The 21,273-nt window shown below is 42.3% G+C and overlaps 2 protein-coding genes across 7 annotated transcripts in view; one reads left to right on the forward strand and one right to left on the reverse strand.

Annotated features, from left to right (window-relative positions):
• The window catches only part of GLB1L (galactosidase beta 1 like), a 32,278-nt gene extending 28,216 nt beyond the window's left edge, over positions 1 to 4,062 (reverse strand). The window contains exon 1 of one of the 4 annotated variants that reach the window (XM_020792036.3): positions 3,973 to 4,062. The gene's annotated coding sequence lies outside the window, so the exon portion shown is untranslated. Of the gene's footprint in view, positions 1 to 3,636 lie in introns of all 4 variants that reach the window. The other 3 variants (XM_020792040.3, XM_020792034.3, XM_078383453.1) reach the window with 3 other exon arrangements.
• Positions 3,963 to 16,006, forward strand: STK16 (serine/threonine kinase 16). Of its 3 annotated transcripts, none has more exons than XM_020792044.3 (8): positions 3,963 to 4,086; positions 7,006 to 7,118; positions 9,527 to 9,746; positions 11,953 to 12,086; positions 12,616 to 12,736; positions 14,541 to 14,636; positions 14,781 to 14,902; positions 14,986 to 16,006. In XM_020792044.3, exons 2-8 carry the CDS (start codon positions 7,033 to 7,035, stop codon positions 15,122 to 15,124), a joined length of 918 nt encoding a protein of 305 aa, XP_020647703.3. In that variant the 5' UTR covers positions 3,963 to 4,086; positions 7,006 to 7,032; the 3' UTR covers positions 15,125 to 16,006. The 3 variants fall into 3 exon arrangements, with proteins under 3 accessions (XP_020647703.3, XP_020647701.3, XP_072841434.2); XM_020792042.3 differs by having other exon boundaries at positions 4,086 to 4,441; XM_072985333.2 differs by lacking the exon at positions 3,963 to 4,086 and adding an exon at positions 4,117 to 4,666.
• Positions 16,007 to 21,273: the final 5,267 nt, after the last annotated feature.

The raw sequence follows: 21,273 nt of genomic DNA on the forward strand, positions 1-21,273 counted from the left end.
TGCAAATGCACCTGAACAATGAGAACATTTCAAGAACGCTGTTCATAACACCGCCTTGTCCACATTTGGCAAGAAGACCAAAAAGACGCCAGACTGGTTTGAAGCCCATTCGGTGGAGTTGATGCCAGCTATTGAGGATAAGAGGAGAGCTCTAGCAGCATACAAAGCCTGTCCTAGCGAGTACAACTTGCAAGCTCTTCAACTTGCTTGTAGCAAAGTCCAACAGGCTGCCAGGAGATGTTCCAATGATTATTGGTTTCAGCTTTGCTCTCAGATACAGAGAGCAGTGGACACAGGTAATATCAAGGGAATGTATAACAGTATCAAGCAGGCTTTAGGTCCAATACAGAATAAATCTGCTCCCTTGAATTCTGCTACAGGTGTGATCATCCAGGACCGAGCACAGCAGATGGAATGCTGGGTGCACCACTACTCTGAGCTATATTCCAGAGAGAAATGTAGTAACTGAAGAGGCACTAAATAACATCAAGTGCCTCTCTGTCTTGGAAGAGTTGGACAGCAAACCAACTTTAGCAGAAATAAAAGCGGCCTTAGATTCCCTTGCCTCCACCAAAGCATCTGGGAAGGATAACAACCGTGCTGAAATGCTGTAAATATTTCAGACCACTGAGCTTTATGAAATATTTTGTCTTTGCTGGAGGGAAGGTGGAGTACCACAGGACATGAAGGATGCAAACATTGTCACATTGTATAAGAACAAAGGAGACTGGGTGACTGCAATAACTGTCATGGCATCTCTCTTCTCAGCGTTGTAGGGAAGCTGCTTGCCCGTGTGGTGTTGAAGAGACTCCAGGTGCTTGCAGACAAAGAATCACAGTGTGGATTTCGAGCTAATAGATCCACCACTGACATGGTATTCTCCCTCCAACAGCTGCAGGAGAAATGTAGGGAACAGCAACAGCCACTCTTTGTGGCCTTCATAGATCTCGCAAAGGCCTTTGATTTGGTTAGCAGGGATGGCCTTTTTAAAATACTTCCCAAGATTAGATGTCCACCTTGACTCCTTAACATCATCAGGTCCTTTCATGAGGAAATGAAGGACACTGTAGTTTTTGATGGCTCAACATCAGATCCCTTTGACATCCGAAGCAGAGTGAAACACGGCTGTGTCCTCGCACTGACCCTGCTTGGGATGTTTTGCTGTCATGCTGAAGCACACCTTTGGAACGGCAACACAATGTGTCTATCTCCACACTAGATCAGATGGAAAGCTCTTTAATCTCTCTAGATTAAGAGTGAAGATCAAAGTCCAGCAGAAATGCATGTGGGACTTCCTCTTTGCCAATGATGCAGCTGTTGTTGCCTCTGCTGAAGACCTCCAACAACTAATGAATCGTTTTAGCAAGGCCTGCCTAGACCTTGGATCAACAATCAGTATGAAGAAAACACAAGTCACGGGCGAGGGCATGGACTCACCTGCCTCTATTACCATCTCCAAACAAGAATTGGAGGTTGTTCATGACTTTGTGTATCTTGGCTCAACGATCTCTGACACTCTCTCCCTAGATGTCGAGCTACAACATGATGTTTATGCCTACTGCGTTCTCTAGACTCACAAAGAGAGTATGGCTTAATAAGAAGCTGACAGCATATACAAGATCCATGTCTATAGAGCCTGTGTCCTGAGCACACTTCTGTACTGCAGTGAGTCCTGGACCCTTTGTGCATGGCAGGAGAGGAAGTTGATCATGTTCCATATGCGTTCTCTCCGACACATTTTTGGTATCACCTGGCAGGACAAAGTTCCAAATAGGACGAGCTAGAATTTTTCGCATTTATACATTACTGAAACAGTGACGTCTACGTTGGCTTGGGCATGTCATGAGAATGGCTGACGGTCAGATTCCAAAAGATCTCCTGTATGGAGAATTTGTGCAGGGAAATCGGCCCAGAGGGAGATCACAGCTGTGATACAAGGATATCTGCAAGGAGGATCTGAAGGCTTTAGGAATGGACCTCAACAGATATAGGAAACCTTGACATCTGAGCATTCAGCCTGGAATCTCTACATCATGGCCTCTCCCATTTTGAGGACACACTTGTCCAGCAGGATGAGGCAAAGAGGCAGTCCCGAAACTAGCAAAATCAGGGAGCTGGACAGGGGACAGATTGTATTTGTCTTCAGTGTGGAATGGATTGTCACTCTCAAATTGACCTTCTCAGCCACACTAGATGCTGTTCCAAGTCCTCCATACAGAGCATATTACCATAGTCTCTCGAGACTGAAGGATGCCTAACTATCCTAATGGACACAAACATATCCTTGCTGTTCTGTGAATTTCCACTTCCAAATATTTCATAACAGCAACACTAAAGGCATGCAAAAGCAGAATAGATCATTTATGATATTTTTTAAAAAGGATTCTCTATAAAGCCCAGATAATAATCTACTTAGGGATTCTTAGTTAACTTTTAAAGCATAGCCTTGAAGCTAACACATGTCAATAGAGCAATAAAAGCAATTTAAAATAGCATTTTAAAATAAAAATTTAAGCCCATTAAAAATTGACACACAATTTAAGCAATTCAGAGCAAGATACTTCATACCAAAATTACATTAAAACATTTTAAAATGTGTAATTCTAATTGGATTAGTCTTTAAGCTGCATACATGTGTACTGAAGAGTATACACAGTATTATATAACTGTTTGCAATATTCTCATTACATATAACTTACATTTAATCAAATGTTAATTAAATATATGTATTAATTTAATTAATATATATATATATATTCCTGTTTCTATGTATATGAAAACATAATACTGTACATGGTTATACCATACTTGAATTAATTTGCTTATATCTAACTTATAATTGATCTGTGTCACCATGCAGTCACTATGTCCATTCAGCAGCAGGAACCACCTACATAGGTTCCAGGGTGATCCATGCAAAGTATGCACAAAAGGGCCACATCATGCTTGGCATCACCACATTCTGCGATACCTCATAATTGAAAAGACGTTGCGCAGAGGACAGGTGTCATCAATCACTGTTGTAATTTACAAGAAAACTGATCAGGTTCTTGGATTCAGAAATATCACTTTAAATTTGACTTTAGACATAGATGACTTACTAGTTCTCCCTCCCCATATTCATATATAAGAAAGAAGAAAATTAATGTAATCATGAACAGCTGCAGCAGCTGTATTCCTCCTCTTAATTCCTCAAGACATAGCCAATGACTTCTATGTCTGTAGGAACTATTTAAAAGCTAGAAACGGTAAGTATACAAATATTTTAAAAGAAAAATATATATTAAAAACTGTAAATAAAATCAATAATAAAAAAATTAAAATCAACAAGGCACAGTAATCCGCTCTCAGACTGTCAGTCACTAAGGGAAAGAAAGTCTGCCTGAACTTAAAAAAAGAGGGGCAGGGCTTACCTGCATTCAGATCCATACATAGCCATATACTGTAATTAACTAACTGGATGACCTCTGACTTAGCCACCATTAAGATTTTTGAGGGGGTAAAATGGAGGCTGTAGGTATATTGCCCTGATCTCTTTGGAGGAAGGCCATAATTTAAAATGCGGGGGGGGGGGGGGGGAGAGAGAAAAAAACAAAACATGTAAATTTCAAAATGAGTAAAATCCACTTGTCCCACCTTTACAACAGGCCTGTGAAATAAAGTCGACGGAACATGGGTCACCTACCCTGCATATCGAGTTTTTACGAGGAAGGCTACAGGCCTGTACATCTTTATTTTGGAATAGGTCCGGCTCAACTCAAAGGGAGACTTCAGAATAAAAAATGCATGTAACTGTTTCATTCCTCGCACCCAAGCTCAGCACTGTTTAATCCTTTCGGCTTCGAAATTCCCCGCCCACGACTTCTCCCTCCCTCCCTCTTTTGTACTACTGTACTGTACATTCCTTCCCTTCTACCCTCCCCATCCTTTCCTTCTCTTTATTCCCTCTTTCGTAAGCGGTTGCTAGGCTACCTTTCCCCGGCGGCCGGCTCGTGGGCGCGGAATGATGACGTCGAGGGCCGAACTGAGCGGCTCTTGTCGCCCTGAAGCCTGATAGGAAACCCCCCGCACGTTGGCCTAAGCAGGGTGAGTGCGGCGCCCTTTCGGCTTTTGCAAGGGGGCGGGGCGTTCGACTTAGCGAGGGAAAGGTCTCTCCTGTGCAGACCTCTCTAATGGGCAGGGGCCAGAAGTCAGATGGGGTCTCCTCGGCGTACCACCGCTGGGCGTTACGTTTTCCATACTTTCACTGAATTTTGAGGCACGGCTCGGGCGCTGAATCACGTCCGCATACCAGAGATCATCTCTGTAATAAATGGCAGAACGATCAAAGCGAGCGAGCATGTGCAGAGGGCATTCGTTTCCTTGGGGAGTTATCCATCTGAGTGTATAGAAGACCGGCACCTTTCTTTCTTTTTTCTTTTTGAATTCGCCGATGCATGGGGTTGGTAGCTCAAGGAGAACCGAGAAATGTTCTGTAGAGGGAGGCTGTGCTGTTCCTGTCCAGCCACCCACACGGTTTCAGGTCACGTAGTCGGAAACTGGTGTCGTATGTTTGTATTTGTATGTTTCTGAAATGAGCTGTCATTGGCGCCTGTCATGGTGGAGATAGGGATGAGATCCGCCTCTTAATTTACAAAGGAATGTGCCACGTCATAGGAGGCCTGGCGTGGGTGCTTTTATAAATGCTTTTTTATAACTTACTTTGAAAAACTGTCGACCGTAATTTTATGTATTCATTATATTTTTCTACCACCTCATAGTGAACAGGCACTCTCTGAGTGGTGTACAAACATCTAGGATATCATATTATAAACGACAGCAACAAAATCAGCAATCATTTAGAAGTTGGGAGTAACAATTTAAAATTACTCTAGTTATTTCTGACTAGTTTTTTTAGGTGACGTGTAATGCACTTTAGTAGTTCTAAAATTATGTTTTAATTGAAAAACATGCTATATAATATTCATCACCACAGTTACCATATGTTTCTTACGTTGCTGTTACCGGCCAAATCTGAAGTCAGATTAGACCAGTACTGGGTTCGGGTACTCTGGCAAGGATCACAGGCTAAGACACAAGACAGCTGAACAAGCCAATTTTATTAAAGTACAAAAGTTCAGCTGGGCCTCCCATCTTAAAAGCAGAGGGAGACCCCGAGGTGATGCATTACATGCATTTTTATAATGGTACAAACAAAGAGCCATAAAAGGACTACATTGCTATTGGTCATCTGTCGCCCAACTTTTGGATCTTGGCTGTGATTGGACTTCAGGTGTTTCTGCAGTTGACTTATTGATCATCTGTACCCCAACCTTTGGATCCTGCTCCTCATTGGATTTGAGGTGCTAACTTAGCCAATCAGAAGCCAGAAGAAAATATCAGTTTTATGCCCTGATGTTTCTTTGACCTGTGCCCAAGATGCTGCCTGAAAGTCTCTGGGAACAGGAGTATCCATCATCACTGCCTTCCTCCCCTGACATTCCAGTGCCACTTCCTGGGCAGGATATAGAAGGGGCCCTTTTGTTATTCCAAGTGTAGCCACCTGGCCATACTTTACCACAATGTCAGTTCCTGGTGCAGGATGGGGGTTTCTTTGTTTATTCGGATGGGCCATAAATGCTTATCAGCAGTGCTATCAGCTAAGTGTATCAGCTAAGTGTGAATGGTCTTTGTTGTTCCCAGCTCTGGGTTGAGGCAGAGTTAAAACAGAATGGAGTTTGTAAAACAAATGTGACCATTTAGGAGGGCATACATTCTAGGCGTTGCAGAAATACAAAATATAGAGGAGTGCAAATATAAAGTACATTTGGGATAAGATACAGTTGTTGTGGTATAGATACAGAGCATAGATATAAATGTATACTAAAATAAACAATAAATGCATAGTACATTACAAAATAGCATAATCAATGCAGAAAATAGTGTTATTCAAAGTACTCTGCTTGTGTTACATTATAATTCAATAAGGGCCTGGTCTCAACTACAAGGGCATTATAACAGAATATGTAATCTTATGGCATGGAAAGGTTACAAGGTATTTTGATTGCAGACTACATAACCCATACAGTGCTTAAGACTCATTACAGAAAAATCTATTATAAAAAATATACACCAAGCATTAACTACGAATGAGAATGAAACATAAAAGAATAAAGCATAATATTGCTTGTTAAAATAAGGTTTCATCTTGGCCTACTCACATTGCCAGTGGATAGAAGGATCTTGCTTCTCCTTTTCTTGCTCAGACCTTGCAAAGGATGTACTTCCCTTGCAGCATGTAACCAGAATGAGAGAGATCTCCCATATATATAAGATAGTTTCGGGATGGACGGATGGATGGATGGATATTTTATATATAAAATCTCCATAGGAGAAGGGATCAAGGAGAGATTCCTGTTCGATAGGCCCGCTTTCTGGTCTTCTCTTTCCCGGTTTCCCTTGGGTCAATGTTCTCAACCACCTGACCTGGGAAGATTAAGTAGGTTGGACAGATCTCACTGGAAGAAGGTATTCTGCCAGGTATCAAGGTCCCAAACCATTTAGGGCCTTCTTTGTCAGCATCATCACCTTGAAGCTGGCACAGAAACAAACAAGTAACCAGTGCAGGGCAGCCAGAATGGGGTAGATATGATAGTATCACAAATATGTTAGTGTCACAAATATGTTTGGAGGGGATGAGGACCCTTTTCAGTTGGTGTCTTCATGCTCTTGAATGGCCTCCTTTAGGGGTCTCATTGAGACCCCTTTCAGCTGGCGTTTCATTAACAGACTTGCTTCACTGTGTCTTCAGATGACTGGATTGTTGGATTTTTGTTGTCCTTCTCTTTCATGTGTTGCCTGATTGTTGCAAAAGTATTCCTTCTGTTGTCTGGTCTCTGCTGTGTTTGTTTATTTGGGGATTTTAACGTTATGATGTCTTAGACATCATGTATGAAAGGGCAGGATACAAATCATCCTAATAAACAGATTCTTTTTAGACAGCCCTTGTTTGCTTATCTGCTGTAGTGCCTGAAGGATGTTGGAGGGACCATCATGGGCCACGCCTTATGTATCTGCTCAAAGGGGACCATCACCATCAACAACAAACGTTACCTTTTAATCCATAGACTTGGAGAGGGGTGAGTATAAGATATGTGAGGACTGGGTTTTTGCACATGTCATTTTATGCATTAATCACTTCTGTTGTTTGAAAGGATAGTGGTAAAAATGCATAATCTGGAGTTTATTTAGTCCGGAGATTGTCAGCCTTTGATCCGCCAGTTGTTTTGGCTGTCTACTAGAAATCTTTGCTATCATCACCAGTGGTAAGAGATTCTGGAAGCTTAAGTCCCAAACAAGGAGGGCTGAAAGTCCTAGCCACCTTAAGATTTCCAGTCCTCTTCATACTTTACATGGTATCAGCCCCTTTCATCTTAACTTCTGTGTAAAAATATGTAAGCTTGAGCTACAAACCCTTCTACAGATGGTGAAACCAGAACTGTCCTGGAAACCTCATTCAGTCGCCCAGTCATTTGTTATAGTTGGAAAGTTTAGTCCTGATCTGTAACCAAAGCCGGTATAGCTGCAACTTGAACCTGCTGCTTGTCTTCCCTCTTTCTCTCTCCTCTTTAAGTTGTTCTCTTAGTCATCTAAAACAGTGGTTCTTAACCTTTGTTACGCGGATGCTTTTGAACTGCAACTCCCAGAAACCCCAGCCAGCACAGTTGGTGGTGAAGGCTTCTGGGAGTTGCAGTCCAAAACACCTGAGTAACCCAAGGTTAAGAACCAGTGATCTAAAACATCCTGAACTATTAGGCTTGTCAGACTAACCATGTTTCTAACTTAGTGTTTTGTATCAGGTGGCAACAAACTCCTAATGTTTCAGAAGAAACTTCAGGAAAGTTCAGGATCCAGGGTGATTTGCCTTTTTTATTGTCTTTTAATTAGGAATATTTTTAGTGTCTAATTCAGTTCTCTAGTCACTGATTAGTATATTTAGATGCTGTGCTTTTTGTAGTATAGAAGTTAAATTGTTAGACAAAAAGAGACTTGGGTTTTAGTCCTTATTGAGCTATGAAGTTCACTGGGTAACCTTGGGCCAATCATGCTTTTTGATCCTGATCTGCCTCAGAGGATTCTTGTGATGGTAAAAAGGAGTAAAAAGAGCAGTATCTGCCACCATGATCCCATCAGAAAGATAGTGAAATATCCCTATAACCAATTAATAAAATACTCATCAGAGTTTTGATAAGTGCCAGGGAAGAGGCAAAAGTCTAACTTCATGCCACAATTCTTGAGTTGTCCCTCTGAGAAGTGGAAGGAACAAGGATGAGAAACAAAATTTCTTCAAGTTGCCCTCTTCTCCTAGGTTCCTTTTGTTCCTCTGAGAATGGAATATTCTTCCTGGCATCTTGCTGCTTCCTGTGCCACCACCACCCTTACAGAACATGCACAGGAAATGTTAAGGAGGTAACCTCAAGCAGGTGGTTTGCAAGCCTAGTTATGGATGGAAGCTGAAGGTTTTGTGTACAGGCAGCAAGAGAGGAGAGAAACATTCTCAGGATAGTTTTTGGTTTACCGTATTGAGAAGGACCTGATAGAGAGCTGGGAAGAAAACATCCTGGTTTCTAACTGATTTCATCCAGGATGGGGAAGATGCATTTTATGGGCCTCATGTGGCCATTTTTGTAGCCCCATGCCCCCAAATGTGCTTGTTAAAATTTCTTTGAAAATGCTGGTCAGCAACTAGGAGATTGAGCCACAACTTGTAGTATTCCTAATGCTTTGAGAATAAAGAGGGCAGATCATTCCAGATCCTGAACTTTCCTGCAGTTTCTTCTAAAGAATCAGGTGTTTGTGACCACCAGATTAACGACTATGAGTAATACATACTGTTGGTCTGATCATTCAGGATATTTTAGATCAGTGGTTCTTAACCTTTGTTACTCGGATGTTTTTGAACTGCAACTCCCAGAAACCCCAGCCAGCACAGTTGGTGGTGAAGGCTTCTGGGAGTTGCAGTCCAAAACTCCCGAGTAACCCAAGGTTAAGAACCAGTGTTTTAGATGACATAAAGAGAGGGGAAAGGTCAGTTTACCAGACTTTCTGAAAGAAGAGAAGCAGTCTTCAGAATGCTCTCTTGTGCCCTCTAGACTGGGCATGGAGCTAAATTTGCTATGTTTTGAAGGGGCTTAGCACCCCCTATAACCCTCGATACCTCCCAATTTTATGTATTTATTTTAAAGGATGCAAGGAACTTTTTCAGTTAAAGCACCCAATTTTTTTTGTTAAATCCTTTTTCATTTAATAGAAGGTAATAGCAAACTTTATAGATTGTAATCCCTGCAGTTTTTTAAAAGATAAAAAATAATAAATTATATACATTTGATTCTTTGGGAATACAGGCCCCGTCATGCCTCTAGATCTGAGAAATGGCTCTTTGGCACAGTACCTGCAAATCTGAAACATGATCACTTACTCCCGGTTTTCATCAAAATATTGCTCTACTTTATGAAGTGCCTATTCTTGATATACCTTCTCCCCACAGTGGCTTTAGCTATGTGGACCTAGTAGAGGGGCTTCATGATGGGCGCTTCTATGCCTTGAAACGCATCATGTGCCATGACAAGGATGATCGCCAGGAGGCCATGCATGAGATAGAGATGCACCAGCTCTTTGAGCATCCCAACATCCTGCCACTTTGTGCACATGCAATGGTGGAGAAGGGATCCAAACATGAGGCCTGGCTCCTGTTGCCCTTCCTCAAGGTGAGTGCCCGAGAGGCTGGCAGCATCAGGTCTGGGACCTGTTACCTACATGTAAGATACAGGTGGCAGTGCATGCTGGGAAAAATAGCATTTGTGGATGCATCTTACATGGTTGGGAGCAGCACAATATAAATGGATCACAGAGAGTGGGCTTTTCCCACGGTGAGGTAATTCTCAGTTCCTCTCCAGAATGAGCACAGAATGCTTCTATGTCTAGAAAACGTGGAACCCTTCTTTTGCACAGCTATGACGGGTCCAGTATTTTTCTGTTTATTCTGAGTTTTTGTTTGTTTGTTTGTTTCATTTGGCCCACTCAAGTAGCTCACAAGTTAAAAATTTATACAGAAACAGAATTAAAAACCATACCCAACCAAAACATCAGTCTCCGAAGCAGGAGGAATGAACAGATCACCTGAGAGGCTTCGTGAGAAATAAAACTGTTTTAGAAGAATATTAAAAAGTCCACAAGATACTCAGCAGTCTAGGTGCTGTAACTGAAAACCTGTGCCAGGCCACAGATATCATATATCAACAGGGCCTCTAGCATTAGGCCTCAGAGGAAAAACACAGAGGACTGCTGGTGTGACAAAAGGTAGTCTTTTCAAGGTCTGTATAGCAATGGGCAGATCTTCTGCTTTCAACAGAGGTTGCAGTTTGCACAGCCAGTCAAAAGGGTGCAAAAGCACTCCTCTCTCCAGTCACCAGCTGTCCAAAAACTCAGTTGTGCACCTGGCCCTTCAAGGGAGGCAGTGCTCTGTATGCCTAAGCAGATATCTACTTTCTTATTCACCAGAGGCATCTTTCTTGTGTGGATTAAATCTCAGTGTGTTAGCATTCTGGCACCATGGCTGCAATTTTTTGTTGGTCCAGTATCTCAAATGGAAAGAAGAAGAAAAATTGGGTATCATTAGCATTGTAGAAGGTCCTGAATCCCCACATGAACTATCCAAGCAGTTTCAGGTAAATATGAAATAGAATAGGGGACAATGTGAACCCTGAATGCTAAAATCAAGCTTGCACTCTCACTAGAATCTAAAATGACGACACTGAAGTTGTACTTCCGACATATGAGAAAAACAGTGCTCACTGGAAATACAGTAATAGGAAAAAGTTGAAGGCAATAGAAAAAGAGGAAGACCGAATTGGAGATGGAATGACTCAGTAAAGGAAGCCATGGCCTTTCATTTGCACAACCTGGACAAGACAGTTAACAACAGGATCTTTGGGAGATCATTAATTTTAGAGATTATCATAGGTTGAAAGCAATTTGCAGACACATTACAACGAACAGACATATTTTAATCAAATGTGCATGTGAAATCAGTTCAGATTGTCTGATAATTATTCCTTGTCCACAAGTTGAAAGCAAAAGATGCCATTACTCTAACTATTCAGTTGTACTACTGTACCTCTCTTACAATTCCACTGTGTTTACATTTCATATTATGTTACAATGTTCCACAATAGTCATCTAAACACTGCAACAGCGTGAAAAAGGACATTCAAAGCTATGCTCCTTGTTAAGCAAGAATAGTGATTGACATGTAATGAGACTCTATCTTGAAGTAATCTTTGGTGTGATGGGGGCGGGGGGGGGACTTCAGCTTTCCCAATGCTGATGAACTACTAACCCTATCATACTTCATCATACCTCTGGCCAGAGCTGATGAGCACCAGGGTATCATATGTTCCTCAGCCTACTTCACTTGCTTCTTCCTGGCCAGGGATAGTGACACATGTTGGACAGCAACTCCCATAACCCTTCTCTCTTGATAGTGCAGTTGAGGCCTGCTGGAAGTTACTGTCTGAAGTCATACATAGCAGTGATCCCCAACCTTGGGCCTCCAGATGTTCTTGGACTACAACTTCCAGAAGCCTTCACCACCACCTCTCCTGGCCAGGATTTCTGGGAGTTGAAGTCCAAGAACATCTGGAGGCCCAAGACTGGGGACCACTAATATATAGGGTTACATGGTCCCCCCACTCTTGTTCTGGATGATGCTGGGAGGGGAAGAGAAATGATGACAGATGCCGTGCTTTTGAGCCTCTGCATTTGGACGATTTGAACACTATTTGGACTTATGCCTACGACACTAAATCAGCCAGAGGCTCTAATACCCCTTAATAGGCATTGTGATTTCACCCAGTAATTTAAAGAAGAATATGTGTGATCTGAGTCACCAAGTTCCCTGGCCTTTATTTGCAGAGAGGGACCCTGTGGCAGGAGGTTGAAGCTCTGAGAGATAAAAGCATCTTCATGCCTGAAGAACGGATCCTTGCCATTCTACATGGTATTTGTCGGGGCTTGCAGACCATTCACAAGAAGGGCTATGCGCACAGGTGAGAGCTGAGTCTAAAAAGTGTGTATTATTCAGCATAACATACATGAAGTAGACCATACCGTATGTTAGGAAGAGGCCGAGTAGCAGACTTAAGATAGGCTAGTGGGTGTAGTATGTTGAGGGAGCATTGATAGGGCATAGGGAACTTCACTGAAGCTTTGGATAGATGAGAGAATTAGGAAAAAGAAGTTTTTGAAGGAAGGAGAACTGTGTTGCCATGGCAATATTATCTATCAATATGGAGATCAGGCTTGGACCATCAAGAGATAATGATTTCTGATCAGCAGCAAAGCTTGACTGGGCCCATGCCTGTTGTATAAGCGGGCCTTTCCAACAGAAAACTCCTGACGATTTTCTCTCTATATCTTTTTAATTTCTATCTTTCTTAAATTGTAATGTTTTAAAATTTTGTTGTTGTTGTTTGTTGTAAGCCACCTAGAGTGGTCTAGTACGACCAGATAGGCGGGATAGAAATTAAATAAATAAATAAATAAATAAAATAAGAGCTTCCATACTTTTTATTTCAGAGATCTGAAGCCTACAAATGTGCTGCTAGATGATGACGACCAACCCTTATTGATGGATCTGGGCTCTATGAATCAAGCACGCATTGTGGTACAAAGTTCTCGGGAAGCCCTCAGGGTGCAGGTAAGAGGGAGGCCTGGAGAGACAGAAGTGGGGGAATAACTCTTCCAGTGAAGACAACATTTCTAAATCAGGTTATTAGGCACAGGACTAGGGGCTCTTTCAAACTCCCCCACTCATTTAATATCAGAGAGACTGAGAATGTTAAAGCAAAAGCTGATCTCATTTGTGCATACAAAATGATCATGATGATGCCATGCAGTCTTTTGTTCCACAGTATAAAGGGAGGACTTGTAGTTTTGTGGAGTGCGTGCAAAAGATTTCAGGAAGCAAAGATGTAATGACACAGGAAGCTGCCTGATATTAAAATCAAACAGTTTGTCCACCTAGTCCAGTGCTGTCAACAGGGATTGAGAGTATCTGTCCAGGTTTGAAACAGAGGTTGAAACTGAACCTTCTATAAGCAAAACATGAGCCTCACCATTGAGCTGTGACCCTTTCCCATGACCACAGAGCTGCTGCCACTGAAACAAGATAACACTGCTCTGTCATACATTCCCTTAAACTATCTCTAACTATTCCTTAATCAAACCTATAAGTACAGACTAGGCCTCTAGAAAGCCAAGTATTTCCACTCCTTGCTGTGAGAAGGAATTGATTACAGTGGCCTTCCTCTTCTCTTTGTATAGTGCAGTTACCATTCTAAGAGAGGGATAGGCAACCATGGTCCTTGAAATGTTATTGGACTCATCATTGAGTCCATAATTTCTCACCATTGACTATGCTTGCTAAGAATGATAGAAGTTGTAGTCTAATGTCACATGAAGGGGCATAAGCAACTCATGTAAAAAGAGCTACTATAGACATATTTAGGCTATATATTTGTGTTATGGGAATTCCAAGAGTACAGTAGTGCCCTGCTAGACACTTACCCCGCATGATGTCAAAATCGCTTGACGATGACTTTTTTGCGATTGCAAAACGATGTTTCCTATGGGGGATTTTCGTTTAAAAATGATTAGGTCCGTGCTTCGCGAACCGATTGTTCTCAAGACAACGATTTAAAACAGCTGATTGGCGGTTCGCAAAATGGCTTCCTGCTGTTTTCCGGACCAATTTTCACAAGACAGCGATCGCAAAATGACCACCCTATGGAGGATCTTCACAGGACGATCAGGTATTTCCCCCATTGGAACCATTAACCGGTTTTCAGTGCATTCCAATGGTTTTTTTTCCAGCTGTACAGCGATTTTAATGGAATGGATTATCGTCATCATGCGGGGCACCACTGTATTTCTAAAATAGCAGATTTATGGCCAGGTAGAAAACCTTAGATTCTTCTTCATGGCCTCTGTGAATGCATACAAATGGGTTGTTCTGCACCTGCGTAGGATGTCTTGGAAGTTTCTAGAGCTTAAAAACATGGGCGGAGCATGTGCTCCCCATGGAGCACATGCTCCGCCCACCCAAGGTCTTCTTAGTTCCTTTTAGCCTCCGCATAGGTTAGACCTATATTGGACCGCTAGAGCAACTTCTTTCAAATAGGTACTCTGTACCTTACCCTTTTTTCTCATCTACCTTTCCGTTTTCAATTGACATTCTCCCATGAGTTATTTTACTTTTACCCGTTGAGTTTTATCCCTTTTTGTTCACTCCTTCAGAGGACCACTCGAAGAACCATGGTTACAGGTAGGTAATCTCTCTTTTCTCCTTGGCTCAAGGTCATCGTACTGTGATCTCCTACCCTTCTCCGTTTAATGCTGCTGTCGCCATATTAGCAACTCTGCCATTCTGCCCTCGTCTTTTAGCCGGTGTGGTAGGCGTTGCAGAAAAAGCTGGGGCTTAGTGCTCTCCATTTATCTCACAGGACTGGGCTGCCCAGCGCTGCACAATCTCATACAGAGCACCAGAGCTGTTTACCGTTGAACGTGAATGTGTTATTGATGAACGTACTGACATCTGGGTAAGAGTCACTAGTAATGCTTATTCTAAAAATGTATCTGTTACTTTTGTAGACATATACAGTGTAATTCCTCTGATGAATTCCTGTGCAGGGAAGTCCTAAGCATAGGACTCTGCTACATATACTCACCTTGCTTCTGCTTAGTCCTTAGGCTGTGTTCTATACTGCATGATGTTTGGTGAAGGGCCTTATGACATGATCTTCCAGAAAGGGGACAGTGTGGCCTTGGCTGTACAGAATGATCTTACCGTGCCTGAAAACACTAGGTAAGGAGTTGCTGGGTAGTAAAAAAATAGATGGTGGCTGCCCTTGATCCAAGCAAGAAACATAGGCAGTTTCTCTGTTATAGGTACTCACCTGCCTTGAAACGTCTCCTCTCCTCTGCAATGGTGGTGAATCCCCAGGAGCGCCCATACATCACTGACATTATTTGCCAGCTAGAAGATATACAGCCACCACCAAGTGGACAGGATACCACCCGTATCTGAACATGCAGAGTGGCTACTAAAGATAGTCAGCAGAGTGGCTGAAGCCCAAACAGGGCCCGAAGAGCTTAATACAAAGACTTGAGAAGGCTTTGGCATGTTTCTGATCTGTGCCTGCCTTCTTCTGGAATTGCCCCACAGTGGGGCCCTTGACTTGACAAAAAAAAACAAAAAAAAAAAAAACAAAAACGGGCGCTGCTGCTTGGACTTCCTTCACAGCCGTCATTCTCACCTGTGCCCTCGCATGCACCCCAGGAATCTTACTGGGCATCACCTATTCTGTTGGCTGCTGCCTCAACTAAGCAGCATTCTGTTGCAAGGGACGCAAGATACCTCAGCAATAAGGAGGTAAGATTCCCCAGGTTTTTGTACACAAGTACAGCTTCAGTTAAGTATCAAGGAGCAGGTGCCCTATTTATTTTGATAGAGGCATAACCTCACTGCCTGTGTGCTGAATAAAGTTTTCACAATACAGCTGTATCAGTAACTTACGCATGGCTTGCAAACAACTTGAGGGATGGGATGGGTGGCCTCGTGGTGAAACTCTGGGATCTATAGGCCAAAGAAATAACTTATCCAGACTTGGGGCAAGAAATGTGATGATGCAACCTGTTCCCCTGCCATTAATTTCACGTGGGACCGCCTCACAATCTGGATCTAGCTTCTTTACTGTGCAGTTGCTGGTTTTGTATAATTTGTGCCAGACCGGCTTATTTTTCAGAGGCAAAGAGCTGAGTCAGGCAGGAAATTACATTTAGTCTTCTCATGAATGGTGATGCAGCAATCACACTAGAGTCTTATGGAACCTTCCAATTTTTTTTATTTTTTTGTGGTATAAACTTTCATGGACTAGAACCTACTGATCAAATACAAGATTTAATTGGCTTTTTGAGTTGTTGTTTCGACTTATGTTGTAGTTGTTGTTTAGTTGTTAAGTCGTGTCCGACTCTTTGTGGCCCCATTGACCAGAGCACGCCAGGCCCTCCAGTCTTCCACTGCCTCCTGGAGTTTGGTCAAATTCATGTTGGTAGCTTTGATGACACTGTCCGTCCATCTCATCCTCTGTCGTCCCCTTCTCCACTTGCCTTCACATTTTTCCAACATCAGGATCTTTTCCAGGGAGTCTTCTCTTCTCATGAGATGGCCAAAGTATTGGAGCCTCAGCTTCAGATCTGTCCTTCCAAGGAGCACTCGGGGTTGATTTCCTTCAGAATAGATAGGTTTGTTCTCTTTGCAGTTCAGGGGACTCTCAAGAGTCTCCTCCAGCACCACAATTTAAAAGCCTTCTTTATGGTCCAGCTCTCACTTCCATACATCACTACTGGCAAAACCACAGCTTTCACTATGCGGATATCTGTCGGCAAGGTGATGGATGTCCCTGCTTTTTAAGATGCTGTCTAGTTTTGTCATCGCTTTCCTCCCAAGAAGCAGCCGTCTTTTAATTTTGTGGCTGCTGTCTCCATCTGCAGCCCAAGAAGGTAAAATCTGTCACTGCCTCCATATCTTCCCTTTCTATTTGCCAGGAGCTGATGGGATCAGTGGCCATGATCTTAGTTTTTTTAATGTTGAGCTTCAGACTATTTTTGGCGCTCTCCTCTTTCACCCTCATTAAGAGGTTCTTTAATTCCTCCTCACTTTCTGCCATCAGAGTGGTATCATCTGCATATCTGAGGTTGTTGAGATTTCTTCTGGCAATCTTAATTCCAGTTTGGGATTCATCCAGTCCGGCCTTTCGCATGATGTATTCTGCATATAAGTTAAATAAGCAGGGGGACAATATACAGCTTTGTCATACTCCTTTCCCAATTTTGAACCAATCAGTTTTTCGATATCCAGTTCTAACTGTTACTTCCTGTCCCACATATAGATTTCTCAGGAGATAGATAAGGTGGTCAGGCACTCCCATTTCTTTAAGAACTTGCCATATTTTGCTGTGGTCCGCACAGTCAAAGGCTTTTGTGTAGTCAATGAAGCAGAAGTAGATGTTTTTCTGGAACTCTCTGGCTTTCTCCATAATCCAGCGCATGTTAGCAATTTGGTCTCGAGTTCCTCTGCCCCTATGTACCAGCTTGTACTTCTGGGAGTTCTCGGTCCACATACTGCTGAAGCCTACCTTGTAGGATTTTGAGCATAACCCTGCTAGCGTGTGAAATGAATGCAATTGTACAGTAGTTGGAGCATTCTTTGGCACTGCCCTTCTTTGGGATTGGGATGTAGACTGATCTTTTCCAGTCCTCTGGCCACTGTTGAGTTTTCCAAACTTGCTGGCATATTGAATGTAGCACCTTAACAGCGTCATCTTTTAAGATTTTAAATAGTCCAACTGGAATGCCATCACCTGCACTGGCCTTGTTGAGTCATGCTTTCTAAGGCCCACTTGACTTCACTCTCGAAAACGTCTGGCTCAAGGTCAACAACCACACTATCTGGGTTGTCCGGGACATCCAGACCTTTCTGATATAATTCCTCTGTGTATTCTTGTCACCTCTTCTTGATATCTTCTGCTTCTGTAAGGTCCCTATTATTTTTGTCCTTTATCATGTCCATCTTTGCACAAAATGTTCCTTTAATATCACCGATTTTTTTAACAGATCTCTGGTTTTTCCCTTTCTATTCTTTTCCTCTATTCCTTTGCACTGTTCATTTAAGAAGGCCCTCTTTCTCTCCTTGCTATTCTTTGGAAGTCAGCATTCAATTTTCTGTAACTTTCCCTATCTCCCTTGCATTTTGTTTCCCTTCTCTTCTCTGCTATTTATAAGGCCTAGTTGGACAGCCACTTTGATTTCTTGCCTTTTTTTCTTTGGTATGGTTTTTGCTGCTGCCTCCTGTACAATGTTACGAGCCTCCATCCATAGTTCTTCAGGCACTCTGTCCACCAAATCTAGTTCCTTAAATCTGTTCTTCACTTCCACTGTGTATTCATAAGGGATTTGGTGTAGATTATAACTGACTAGCCCAGTGGTTTTTCCTACTTTCTTCAGTTTAAGCTTGAGTTTTGCTATAAGAAGCTGATGATCAGAGCCACAATCATCTCCAGGTCTCCTTCCTTCCTTCCTTCCTTCCTTCCTTCCTTCCTTCCTTCCTTCCTTCCTTCCTTCCTTCCTTCCTTCCTTCCTTCCTTCCTTCCTTCCTTCCTTCCTTCCTTCCTTCCTTCCTTCCTTCCTTCCTTCCTTCCTTCCTTCCTTCCTTCCTTCCTTCCTTCCTTCCTTTCCTTTCCTTTCCTTTCCTTTCCTTTCCTTTCCTTTCCTTTCCTTTCCTTTCCTTTCCTTCTTTTCTTTTCTTTTCTTTTCTGACTGTATAGAGCTTCTCCATCTTTGGCTGCAGAGAATTTAATCAATCTGATTTTGGTATTGCCCATCTGGTGATGTCCATGTGTAGTCACGTCTTGCATTGTTAGAAAAGATTGTGATGACCAGCTTGTTCTCTTGACAAAACTCTATTAGCCTTTGCCCTGCTTTGTTTTGAACTCCAAGGCCAAACTTAGCTGTTGTTCCTTTTATTTCTTGACTCCTACTTTAGCATTCCAGACCCCTATAATGACAAGAACATCTTTCTTTGGCGTCAGTTCTAGAAGGTGTTGTAAGTCTTCATAGAATTGGTCAATTTCAGCCTCTTCAGCATTGGTGGTGGGTGCATAAACCTGGATTATTGTGATGTTGAAAGGTCTGCCTTGGATTCGTATTGAAATCATTCTCTCATTTTAAAGATTGTATCCCAGTACAGCTTTTCCCACTCTTTTGTTGACTATGAGGGCTACTCCATTCCTTCTACAGGATTCTTGCCCACAATAGTAGATATAATCATCTGAATTGAATTCACCCATTCCTGTCCATTTTAGTTCACTGATGCCCAGGATGTCGATGTTTATTCTTGCCATCTCCTGTTTGACCACCTCCAGCTTCCCAAGGTTCATAGATCTTACATTCCAGGTTCCTATGCAGTATTTTTCTTTGCAGCATTGGACTTTCCTTTCACTTCCAGGTGCGTCCGCAGCTGAGCATCCCTTCAGCTTTGGCCCAATCACTTACGTACTGTTGATTTACATACTGTCCCTCAATGCTAAAACACTCCCCAGGCAGTTCACAACATAATTATGCAAACAACATCTTGCCCCCCAGCAAGCTGGATACTCATTTTACTGACCTTAGAAGGATGGAAGGCTGAGTCATCCTTGAGCCAGTTGGCATTGAACTTGGGTTATGAGCAGAGGCTTGACTGCAGTACTGCAGCTTTACAAATGCACCATGGGGCTCTTGTGAATGGGAGAGATACAGAAACTTTGTGGTAGGTTTTTAAAGTGCAAGGTAAGATTCTCAGCATACTTCATTTGTTTTGTTTTATTTCTGGAACAAATCTGTTCATCAGCTACATGCACATTTTAGCATGCAAGGGTGACAGTTGCTCTTTGCAAAGAAAGCAAACCATCCTTACTGAATAGAAAATGATAAAGGAATGAGTCTGGTTATGGAAAGAAAAAGGCATGAATATACTTAATATAGAAAGATCAAGGGAGTTCACACCAAATCCTTCTGCCCTCCATTATTGTGTGAGTAGCTGAAAATCAGCATGTTCTTATTGTAGGTTTCCATGATACTCCACGGATGATATTCCATATTAATCCATATGGTCAAGGGTAAAACAAACAAGAACTTTCTCCAAAAGATACACCAGTCTTTCCACCACCTAAAAGTTGGTACTTTCTAGATTCCTCAACCATAAGACCAAACTCTCCAGAGGATGTGTGAATTCCATGTTTGGGGAAGGGCCAGTTTGGGCAGATTGGGATACAAAAGCCACTGAAGGGGATGCTGCTACTGCTACCTTGTTAAAATATAAGTAGATCTCAGCTCAGATGCAAGCTCCTGCTAGACACAGCAGTGTACTCTGCTGTCCTTATTCTTGAATTTAGATAAACAGATTCAATACTAGAAGCAAATATTGTCCATGATAGTTTAGCTGTCTTGAGAACAATCGTGTAGCTAAAATGCTGTTCATCATTTTGGGGGGGGGGAAATTTTATAGCAGGCTGATCAGTCTGCTTCTCCAATCCTCAACACTCCGAAATTCAGTGTTTTTAGAAATGCATCTTATCATTTGAGAATATTAGAAATACAGTGGTACCTCGCTAGATGACGACCTCGCAAAACGAATCCGCATGACAATGAGGTTTTGGGATTGCTATAGTGATTCGCAAAACAGTGATTCCAATGGGCGATTTTCGCTGGACGATGTTTGGGTCCCTGCTTCGCAAACCGTTTCTCGCAAGATGATGATTTTAACACTGACCGGCACTTCGCAAAACGGGTGTTTTCGGGATCGATGCTTCGCAGGGCAGCCATTTTAACAGCTGATCGGTGCTTCACAAAATGGCCTCCCTATGGGCGATCTTCGCAAAACGTCGATTTTCCCCATTGGAACGCATTAAACGAGTTTCAATGCATTCCAATGGGGAAATGGTTTTCGCAAGACAATGTTTTCGCTAAACAGCGATTTCTATGGAATGGATTATCGTCGTCAAGCGGGGCACCATTGTATGCTATATCCAGAGGTTGAAAAGTAAGTACAAATACAGTACATCTGTAGGCAGAGTGAATTCCCTTAGCCCCGTTCTTGTTGTCATCTCATTCTACTTAACTTACACTGGGATCTCCCAGTTTTCAGCTGTAGGTATATTTGGAATTTTGAGTGTTGTAGGCAGTCACAAAATGTCTACCTCCCCCTGATTTCTTGAACACTGATTTCTCAAAAAGCAAGCCAGTGAGGCTGAGGAAGCCTAACCACTTGAGTTAGGCAGAGGTGGGGGTAAAGTATATGTTCTAAAATGCAAAAACACTCTACTGAGCACAGGATTTTCTACTTTAATACCCCTTTCACAAAAGGGCCCTTCACTCACAGAAATTCAACAGGCCAGAAATGGTGTCAGATATATCTGATCACATATTTGATCCCAGACAGCACAAGACACCCATTTTTATAGAACAGAAAAAACAGGCGATATTCATCCCCTTGATTACTTTTTGGCTGACAGACTTCATAGCAAAGAACTGAACTGTAAACAGCAATCTATTTTCTGAAAATACCTCTAGCCAAGTAGAGCATATTTGGAAATAGTGGTGGACGCCAGTGTGCCAATTTCTATCATGCCAACTTCT

This window comes from Pogona vitticeps, chromosome 1 (assembly GCF_051106095.1).
Source record: "Pogona vitticeps strain Pit_001003342236 chromosome 1, PviZW2.1, whole genome shotgun sequence".
Classification (NCBI taxonomy): Eukaryota; Metazoa; Chordata; class Lepidosauria; order Squamata; family Agamidae; genus Pogona; species Pogona vitticeps.